This window comes from Photinus pyralis, unplaced genomic scaffold (assembly GCF_008802855.1).
Source record: "Photinus pyralis isolate 1611_PpyrPB1 unplaced genomic scaffold, Ppyr1.3 Ppyr1.4_LG9, whole genome shotgun sequence".
NCBI classification, from domain to species: domain Eukaryota; kingdom Metazoa; phylum Arthropoda; class Insecta; order Coleoptera; family Lampyridae; genus Photinus; species Photinus pyralis.
In genome coordinates, this window is record NW_022170878.1 from 21575938 (window position 1) to 21587082 (window position 11145).

An 11145-nucleotide genomic window follows, 5' to 3' on the forward strand; every position below is an offset into this window, starting at 1 on the left:
TGTCAAGATAATAAATATACGCCAACGGTTTTAAATATGGAAGTATCCTGTCATGCTGCGTTGAAAGCAAATCAATCCAAGGTGTTGTTTAAAGTAGTTCCAGTAAAATTATACAATAGAGGAGAAGTTGTTTCCACGTATGCATTGATTGATGAGGGATCAAGCGTAAGCCTTATCAAGAGAACCGTAGCTGTACGTTTGAAGTTGAAGGGACCTATGCGAAAGTTGAATCTCCAATGGTTCGGAGACCACTGTAGTTCTGAAGAAACTGAAATCGTTAAATTTAATATATCTGGAGTCCATAACAATGCCGAAGTGTTCGAGATGAGGAATGTGTGTACTGTAAACAATCTTTGTCTTCCAATGCAAACTGTAGACATGAATCAGCTTCATTCCAAATATGACAACTTACAAAATCTTCCTATTGCCAGCTATACTGACGCCCGACCAGAGCTATTAATAGGATTGGACTTTTGTCATTTGGGATTATCGAACAGAAAGATTCAACAAACATCAAATGGACCTATTGTTGCAGAAAGTCCTCTTGGTTGGATAATTTATGGAAGAACAGTTGACAATGAGATACAATCAAGTCCAGGAAGAATGTTTCATGTGAGAGGGTATTTTGACGACATACATGCTATTGTGAAAGAGTATTTTACCACTGAAAACTTTGGTGTTGAACTATCAACAACACCAAGAGAGTCTTCTGAAACGGTTCGAGCGCGTCAACTATTGGAATCAACAACAAAAAAGGTCAAAGGTCGTGGTCGAAAGTGGTCTATTATGGAAAAACGATGACATAGTTTTACCAGATAGTTACCCAATGGCAGTCAGTCGATTGAGAAATGTTGAAAACAAGATGAAAAAAGAACCTGTTTACGGTATGAAGTACAAGGAAACTATTGTCAGCTACGTGCAGAAAGGATATGTTCGTAAATTGTCATCTGAAGAGGTTGTTGAAATTACTCCACGGACTTGGTATTTACCACATTTCGGTGTACTGAATCCAAATAAGCCTGGAAAATTCAGACTTGTATTTGATGCCGCGGCTAAAGTTGGAGAAACATCCCTTAATTCATCATTGTTGACAGGTCCAGATCTAAATCAGCCACTCCTCACGGTTTTATCTAAATTTCGTGAAGGTCAAGTTGGGGTATGTGCTGACATCAAGGAGATGTTTCACCAGGTGATAATTCGTGAAGAAGACCAAAACTCTCAACGATTTTTATGGAGAAATGATAAAACTGGCGAAATTGAGGTATATAAGATGTTAGTTATGATATTTGGATCCACATCTTCACCGACAACAGCTCAATATGTCAAAAACTTTCATGCAACACAGTATCTAGAAAGTCATCACGAAGCGGCCAAAGCAATTATTGAACGACATTACGTTGACGATTACGTTAATAGCTTTCACACCGATGAACAGGCAATAACTGTATCCATGATGGTTAAAAATATTGAGATGGCTGGTGGTTTTGAATTACGAGGTTTTATATCAAATTCAAGAAAGGTTACTTCGATCTTGAATCAGGAACAAGGTGATCAACTATATCAAGTGGATATGAACTTGGACAAATCCCCTACATGTGATAAGATACTGGGCATGGTATGGGACACATCCACTGACGAGTTCAAATTCAACTTGAAGTTTAATCGTTTAGAATCGACAGTAATCACTTGTGAAAGAATTCCAACAAAGAGAGAATTTTTAGCGATTGTCATGTCAGTATATGATCCGTTCGGATTCTTAGCGGATTTTCTTGTATACATGAAGGTACTCTTGCAACTTGTATGGAGGTCTGGTGTAGAATGGGATCAACCAATTCCTACACATCTTTACGAGCGATGGTGTGCATGGAGTCGAGAATTAACAAAGGTTAGCCAATTTCGTATTACACGTTGTTACTCAAAGGGACTGCGGATGCCAAAAGCTGTTGAACTTCACATATTTGTAGATGCGAGTGAAGTCGCTTTTTCAGCAGTGTGCTACCTTCGAGTTACTTCGCAAGATGAAGTTACAGTATCATTCGTCATGGGGAAAACTAAATGCGCACTTGTCAAATACCTTTCCATCCCAAGGCTCGAATTGCAGGCAGCAATTCTTGGAGTTAGAATGTATAAAACTGTTTTGAGATCTCACAATTTTGTTATTTCAAAATCGACATTTTGGAGCGATTCGAAAACTGTACTTCATTGGATCAAGGATGACAGAAGAAAATACAAGACATTCGTTGCTAATAGAGTGGGTGAAATTTTGGATTCAACAGAACCCACTCAATGGAACTGGGTTTCAACACATGAAAATGCTGCTGATGATGCGACACGTGACATTTATCCACCTCAGTTCAAACCTATTCGAAGGTGGATAAACGGACCAGAATGGTTGAAGCAAGACAAAAGTAAATGGCCTCATCAAACAGATTGTCATGTAGTAAATGATGAAGACCTAGAACTACAACCACCAAAACATGTAGTTATGATGATTCGTGAAAATATGATTCAATTTAACTTTGCAAATAGCTCGAGTTATTTCAAAGTTTTACGTACAGCTGCTTGGATGATACGTTTTGTAAAGAATTTAAAAGCTAAAGCTTCCAACATGAATTTGCATACAGGTGAACTAAAAGTTGAGGAAGTAAGACAGGCTGAAATTTTGATATTCAGAACTGTACAGATGGAAACTTTTCACGAAGAATACGATTCACTGACTAATTGTGTTCCTATCAGCAAATCAAGCGATATATATAAGTTGACACCAGCCTTGGATGAAGATGGGATTATTAGATTAAATGGACGAATTGACAACGCTCCTACACTACCAATGAGGACCAAGCGACCTATAATTTTACCAAAACAACATCCAGTCACAAAACTTGTCATCAGTCATTATCATCGTTTATGTCACCACCAAAACGAAGAATTGATCATTTGTGAAATTCGGCGAAAATTTTGGATTAACGATTTACGTGTTTTAGTAAGGTCATCTAAACGCCAATGTCAGCAATGTAAAAATGAAACAGCTCAACCAGAGGTGCCACAAATGGGACAGTTACCACTAGATCGCCTAACTCCAAACATTCGACCGTTTACGTACACCGGACTAGATTATTTTGGACCTGTTCATGTTACAATTGGAAGAAGACGTGAAAAGAGGTGGGTGGCATTATTTACTTGCTTGACGATTCGTGCAGTACATCTCGAAATTGCACAAGACTTATCGACAGATTCTTGTATCATATGCCTCCGAAACTTTATGAATTTGAGAGGAGTTCCAGTTAGAATCCGATCAGACAACGGATCTAATTTCCTCGGAGTGAAGGGTGAGTTGATGACAGTTGAAAATTTGAATAATAAAGATGCCATAATATCGGAATCCACAATGAAAGGAATAGAATGGCTGTTTAATTGTCCTTCCAGTCCATCAGCGGGTGGATGTTGGGAGCGACTAGTGCGATCTATTAAAAGAGTTCTCAAACATTCGTTAAAGGAAGTAGCTCCGAGGGTTGAAACATTACGCAGTTACTTGCTTGAAGCAGCAAACATGGTGAACTCTAGACCATTGACTCATGTACCTGTGTCAGCATTAGAAGAACATCCATTAACACCAAATTCTTTCTTAATTGGAGATACAAATGTTATACAATCACCTTATACGCCAGACGAAAAATTATGGACGTTTCGAAAGCAATGGAGAGTGGCAAATGCTTTAAAAAATCATTTTTGGCGTAGGTGGATAAGAGAATATTTACCTATACTAACCAGGAGAACAAAGTGGTTTGAATAGAAGGAGCCGATCAAAGTAGGAGATCTAGTAATCATTTGTGAAGACGATGTTCATCGAAAACAATGGATACGGGAATAGTAGAGAAAGTTTTTCCTGGTAAAGACGGTCAAGTACGGAGAGCAGAAATACGAACAAATGATCGACTTCTTCAGAGACCTGCATCTAAGCTTGCAGTTCTGGATGTCATTAGTAAATCAACCCAGTGATTGATTTACGGGGGTTGGAATGTTGCAGATCATCATTTTAGCCTTGACTGTTAAATAATTGCATTTTTTATTAATTTTGTCAGCTGAAATATTTAACGTCAAATAGCTTTTTTTTGAATATTGATGAACTGGTTTTAAGGGCACCAAATTTAGTACGTGTTTTTTAGTAGTACAAGTTGTATTTTGAATTTGACATGTTGTAGAGAATAAATCTTCCCTTACTTTGACATGGTGAATATTAGTTTGGAGGATTAAATTATAAACAGTGCCACCTGAACCAACCAGTACCTAATCAAAACGACGACTGGTCGCGACTACGACCAACAACACTTCCCCCCCCCCCCCACCCAAATCTCATCTTCAACTTTTTTACATTTAGGTCTCTTATTTCTATACCACGGGCCATACCTTTCTTCTTCCCTCCACCTTATCCCAGTCTCTCCTTTCTTGATGTCTTTCTAGTAGAGATTAAATACGGTTGGACTAAGTGGGTATCCCATTAGGTGTAATACATATATGCAGTCGATCGTTCTCCTCCTTTTTCTGAAGCCCATTTATGTTTTCTCTTCTTTTCAGTTCCTCTTCCTAGCCTTTCGTTCTGTATAATTGCCTAGATTCTATACGCTGTCATTATAGTAATTGCCCTATAGTTTCCCACACAATATTTGTTCCCTCTTTGGAAGATCGACTTCCAATCTTCACGTAAACCCCCTTTTTCCATATCTTGTTTACTAGATTTCTCATCCTTTCCTTAACGCTATCCATGGAGAAAATCCAAGCCACTTTCCCTTTTTTGAGCCTTTTTAATGGCTGGTCAATTTTATCTCTTGTTATCTCATCTCCTTCAACCTCCGCTCTTCCTACCTTTTCCAAAGCCTCTTCTTTCTCCTGCTTTCCTAGTAACTTGACAAATCGTTGTTTCCACTCCTCTAATTGTATGTCTTTCCCACTTGTTCTATTTCTTCCCTCTGTTTATCGCTTTCCATCCGTTTTCGTTTTTATTTCCCTGATTGAATCTTCGTATTTTTTCTGTTTCTCCATCTTTTTCTTTAATATTTTTTCTTTCCTCTCACCTCTTTCTCCTCTATGTCCCCTCTTCCTTCCTTCTCCATCATTTTAATATATCTATTTCTTTCTGTACACTCTATCGCACCACTCCTACCTTTCTTCTCTTCTCTCCACTTCTGTGACTTGTTGCCACGTTATTACTTTGTTAATACTCTTCTTATGCTATTCCACCCCTCCTCTGTACCTTGTCCTATTTGATCCGCTAGTCCCCTTCTATACAACTCCACCGTGTCTCCTGTTCATAACTGTATCTCCCTTGCTCTTTGCGTTATTTCATTTTTGTATCTTCTTATCGTTTCTTTTAGATTCAATTCACTCGGTTGGTGATCCGATTCTATCCTTGTTCATACCTTAAATTCATCACTTTCTTCCAATACTTTCTATTTCCTATTGTTTAATCAATTACCGACATCCTACTTCCTCCAATGTATGGGAATTGCCCGCCCCCCCTAATTCCGTATAAAATTTTCCAATCTCTTCTTTCTGTTAATTTCACTTTATTTGCCCTTCTTTGTTGCACCCTTTATCCCTTGATTTTCTGTCTTGTGTACCTCTTCCCATTTCTACCCATGTTCATTCCTGTTCTGGCATTAAAATCAACCGCACATATTAGCACCTCCTCCTCCCTTTCATCTACCATGTTTCCTATTTTATCTTTTGCCCTTCACCCCTTCTTTGTTTGTATATCGTTATCGTTCTCATTTCCTTTCCATCCACTTCCCCTCGTCTGACCTGTATTCCTTCTTCCTTTTTTGTTTCATCTCCCCATTCTCATATCCCTTTGTTCTATGTGCTTTGTGTAAACTCTGTGTAGCTTTTTTTTGCATAGATTATGGATCAATTAGTGTCAATTTTGTTGTAGCCATCTACGTATGGTATGTGTAAGAATCATCTACTTTGGCTCCATCCCACAACCCTTAAAATTTGATTGTGCTCCAGTCGAACTGCTCCGAGGGTAGGCGCCGTGTAAATAAGGTAAACGGAATTTCTGTATTTGTATTTCCATACGGACTGCGTCCGTTTCGAGTAAATTATTTTGTGTAGTTTTTTGCATAGATTATAGATAAATTTATTGAATTGTTTTGTAGTCGCTGTATGTGCTTTATTTTGTGCAGATTATTATATTATTTTCACTTCGAACACAAGATCTGTTAGTATAGATCACGTGAACAATGGATATGACTATGTATTCCCACACGAGATACTAACACGTGTTTTTTTTAAATTCGCTATTATATATTTTGTTATGGCTGGCTGTCTGGCTGGGTGGCTGGCAGTCCGGCTAAGCTCTCAGAAATTACAATGGCTAGAGACTTCAAATTATCACTTAGAGCTTTCTGTTATAGTGTAGATGTGCAAGCTCTAGCCCATTTTGAGTTAGATTACCCGTGAGATCGATAATTTTAAACTTTGCTAATAAAATACTGATCTGTATTACCAAAAACGCGCTTTAATCGTGCATTTGCTGATTTACAACTTGTTTAATTTTAATTTTATTGCACACCCCTATCCCAGAAAACTTCATAGTTCCCTTTTGTTGCAGCGTACGCCTGTTACAATATCGCAACGCGTTTCCTCGCGATTTTATCACTTTCTCGCTACCTACGTCTATTTACTGTTCTGTTAATTTCAATGAGCTCTGCGATTCACTGATATACCTTTCCAACCCTTTCATAGGGAAGTACGTCGGAATTACCCTTTACCCACCACAATAACTGCTATATTTAGACATTCTAATTTTCTACCATTGCCAGCAATTCATTCACCTTATCTATAAAGCACGTCGTTTGCACATCGAGTCGTAATTATTGCAAGTACCTAGATTTTATCGGCGCGGCGGTGGCTATTTTAGTGCCAACCCTCGTGTCCCTTGAAGGTTGCAACAGTCCAAAATAAAACGCGCGCCCTTGACAATATCGAACGGAACGGCATGTGTTTCACTTCCAGCGGTCCATGCGAATTCTACGGAAACTTTGACTTCTCCCTTCTCTACCTGTTTACGTTTACGATTGTAAGGGAGAAACTGAATTAGTATAAATAAAAACGGCTCAACCTCCACTTAATGAAAATTACGCGCTCTCCTCCGGTCATTACTTTTTATTAAAGTAGCTTCTACCTGCTCATTAAAATATTAGAGCTCCGTTTTATTGATCTTAAACTTTGCAGTTATAAACTTTATTGCCTTCTCGGATTACACCTTTACGAAGTTTCGTCGGTCCTTCGAGCCGAATACTGGCGCTGTGATTTTAAGAGGCCGTCGTGGATTGAATAAATTTGACTCGTCCCGTGCAACGGATTGCATAAGTAATCGGCGAGAGAAGGTACTATATTTGGTATCCATCTAAGGAATCCCTGTTCCATACCATCCAGCAAGGCCATGCAGATGACCAAACCAGGTTACGAGAGTCGCACAACAACTAGCCGCTTAGACCGGAAAATATGACTCCACCATCACACACTACACCACCACCTACACTTCCGCTTCCAGTGCCCAATTACGCACAGAAGCCATCTCAGTCGCACCCATCACCTACACCACTACCGTTGCTCTTCCTTCGGAGCGGCGGTGAGTATCACAATTACTACCCCAAAGCAATTTTACCCCATCCTTGTACCTTCCAAACTTCTCACCAACCACAAACCACAGTTATAGTTACTCTGGAAATAAAATGCTACTAATGGTGCCCCCAAAACTAAAACACTACTGTCGGTGGAATTAACAATAATTTTTTCTGCGTCTTTTGATTTCTATGGAGTATTGTTTTCCTAATGGTTTCCGGAAATCGAGGCGACGTAAAGTCGAAGAAAACCGAGTAAATACTGTCCCAATTGGGGCTCCTGTAACCGAAGTGCTGGCGGAAATTACGTAGCCATGAGCACCTTGTAACATTGCAAATTAAGCACAATTCCCATCTGTAGGCTGCTTAAGGACAGCCTAGTTTCGCTTGCGCTGTGGGAGTACCGTCGTCCTCATTGGCTTTTAAAGGCCTAAATTACTTAATAAGGGATAGGGGGAATTAATCTGTAAGAAACATTTTAAGGTATGCGGTCCTGGGCCACTGGGATATTCACTGCGTGTTTCAAGTTCACAATTTTCATATTTTAAGGGTAAAACCACGAAAGAACTCGTTGCTTAGAGGTCGCTGCGATGAATTTTGTTCGAGCTGTGCCAGAGTGACAGTTTGTTTTTACGGCCATCACAAAACCAAGTGGTGATTTCGAGTATTTTTTCTGAGATCGTAATTAAATTAAATGTTCCAATTTTGGAAATTTGCCTTGATCTTGATTCCCAATTTTGATTTTTGATCCCTGGCAAGGTCTCTTGTTACTAATTTCTGAATGCCATTGCTATTCACTTCATCCTTCCGTATCTTTTAGGAAAAAAATGAGACTGTCAGTGGAACTAGAGATTTCCACCCTCTCCTGCGGCCGAAACGTCAAGCAGAGCTGTTTGCCGTAAATCAATTGCGTTTCGCGATATCTGAATGTAGACTTTACATTGGATTTGAAACAAACCCCCTTACGGAACAAAAAAAAACAATTTGCTATTCATAAATTCACCCCTACCGGAACGTGACGGAATATTCTCGCACGGGTTAGAATCTAATCCGTTCCGACCGAAAACGTTACATTGTAAACAAGCAGACGACGCAAACTGTCCGATAGTTTACAAAAGTTCCGACGATAAGGACGGTAATCCGCGCCTTGAATAAATTTTAGAAAGCGGAATCACAGCGTCTCATCTCGCCATGAATTTTAATCACCACTCATCGCCCCGAGGCTTTTCCGCGCGAAGTTGAGAGAACGTGAAAATCGATTCGTCCCATCCGGATCGCGTACGTTAAATAGGAAACGGCTGTTTCCAAAAAAAAAAAAAACGAGGCGGCCTGATAACTGCTTAACCGTGCCATTTTTCAAATTAATAGGCGGGGGTGGTTTAATGTGCAAGCCGATAGCATTCTGTGTTGCAATCTCGTTCGGATTATCTGAATGAGGGGTGGTTTTAATGTAGACGGAATGAGCGCGAGATTATCTACGACGAGCATTTCGGACCGAAGGATTTCCTTTCCTTTATGTTTTTGGGTAGAATGCACTATTTGAGTTTCGATCTCCTTTTTACTTTTAACATTTTTGGAAAATATGAAGGCAAAAATCGCATTTTCACAGTAATGGTGCTTTCCATTAATTCGAAACTAGGAAAGTTAATAATGTATCGGAAAAAGTGTGGCTGGTTTGGGGTTCGGCCATTCTCCATATCGGCACTCCGACTACGCCATGTCGGCATATTGTTGAGCACCGGCACCTGCACTAAGGATGGGTCACCCTGTATGTGTATTTCAATTTTTATTTTGACGCTAAGTGTGGTTATAAATTGGGATTAAGCGCAATTCCGATCAATCGAATTCTAGTTTATCTCATGTCGTTCTCCGGTCGTTTGCGATAAGAGCCTTTATCGCTACGTTAGCTAATTAGTTTCAAGATAAGCACGCGTTAGCGCCGATGTAAGCAGATGTAAAGTATTTTGTTAAAGAGAAAGGAACGGAAGTGAGAACGGGAAATTGTTTTAAATAGAAGAGGAAAAAGTTAATCGCAACTTGGGGTGGTCAACAAGATCACCTGGCCTTAATGAACCGTCGAACCCTTATGGAGAGGAGGTGGGGACTAAATCCCCGCCTTTCCTTTTAACTATACACCACTACAAGTAAACCTCTTTTGACATACCTTGCTCACAAAACTGGAAGAAATAACGAGGCGTAGTCGTGTTACGTACGGTACCAAAAATCCCCAAATTGGGTTGGGCAGGAGTGATAAGAAATCCGCTCAGAAAGGAGTTGCAGCGTCTATGGGATTCTGCCCCTGGATTAAGACAACCCAAGAAACTAATCAGTTTTCTGGAGACTCAGTTCTCAGCAGAAGTAAATGAAAGTCATACATAGGCCTGGTCATTGGCCCCTGTCCCTTGAGATATCACTCTACCTCCTTGCGAGCGAGGAAGGTAAAGTCGTAATGTAGAGGAATGAGGGTGATGTATATGGTATTTTGTTAATAGTGTATGGATGTTTCTCTGTACCTATTTGTTATGAATTTGTGTTTATTTTTGTTATTATTATTACAGTATCTTACGTGAAATAGTCCGTCAAAATCATCGCCCCGTTATTCTCCACAATGCATGCTTGCCATCGGAAAATTTTCCTCGTCCCTTTCAAGAAAACTGACCGACTTGAAATGAGGACTCTAACCATTGACAACACTTCCATTCACACAAGATTTTAAATTATTTACTTATTTCTCTACGTTTATAACAACAGAAAGCATCATATGCCGTCGAAATCCGTAAAAAAAATCCGGTACAAAACTTAAAAAAGGCCGAAAAAGAACTTAATTGCAAAACTTTGGCGCGGCTGTCCGGGATTGGTAATCGTGACGGATTTAGTTTCAATATCGCCAATAGCCCGAACGAAAAAACGTGGGATCATTCAGTCTAAATGAAATTGATAAAGATCCCTTCGTGCGAACGCCCAAAAGTGTAAGCTTCCCGGAAATTGAGGATTTCAATTCGGGTACGGCATTTTCGAGTAAGCAAACGCCGGCGGAGTTCATTAGGACTTCGAAATTACGGGCGAACGGCTTTCATTAATTATAATTATGGCGAAAGTTGTTTGTCTAACATTTTTCCTCGACGTAGCTATCTGAATCGCGGAGGAAAGGGCTCCGGAGGGAAGAAAATGCGAGTTTCATTAACTTTAATGAAACTTGCGCGCAATTTCTTGAGGTTTTGTTTGTGAAGACGAACTTCCGTAAGGCTCACGTGGTTTTATTTGTCGTAATATGCACAACTGTTTGATGGACATGAAGCAGTATAATACAGTCTATACTAAAGCGAAGGGAAGAGACTCGAGGAAAGGGGTTGGGTTTTGTTTGAGCGGAGTGATATTTGTCAAGCTGGGCTTTGTGTAGTCTCTTGCTGAGCGCGAGATTATCTATCGCATGTCACTAACAGTGAATTATTGTTTAATCAAACAGGTAAAACTGAAAAAGCCTCCAAAAGGTGGTGCACTGGGACAATGTAAACTAATG

At 39.7% G+C, this 11145-nt stretch overlaps 1 protein-coding gene across 1 annotated transcript; it reads left to right on the top strand.

Moving 5' to 3' along the window:
- Positions 1-826: 826 nt before the first annotated feature.
- LOC116180086 lies at positions 827-10705 on the top strand. Its single transcript, XM_031499918.1, has 2 exons — positions 827-1678; positions 10520-10705. Exons 1-2 carry the CDS (start codon positions 827-829, stop codon positions 10703-10705), a joined length of 1038 nt encoding a protein of 345 aa, XP_031355778.1.
- Positions 10706-11145: the final 440 nt, after the last annotated feature.

Excerpts from the sequence above, each read along its gene's own strand:
- LOC116180086 (XM_031499918.1), top strand. The coding sequence starts at position 827 with ATGGCAGTCAGTCGATTGAGAAATGTTGAAAACAAGATGAAAAAAGAA. Across the intron at positions 1,679-10,519 it reads TTAATCGTTTAGAATCGACA|CCCGAACGAAAAAACGTGGG; the intron begins GTAATCACTTGT and ends TATCGCCAATAG.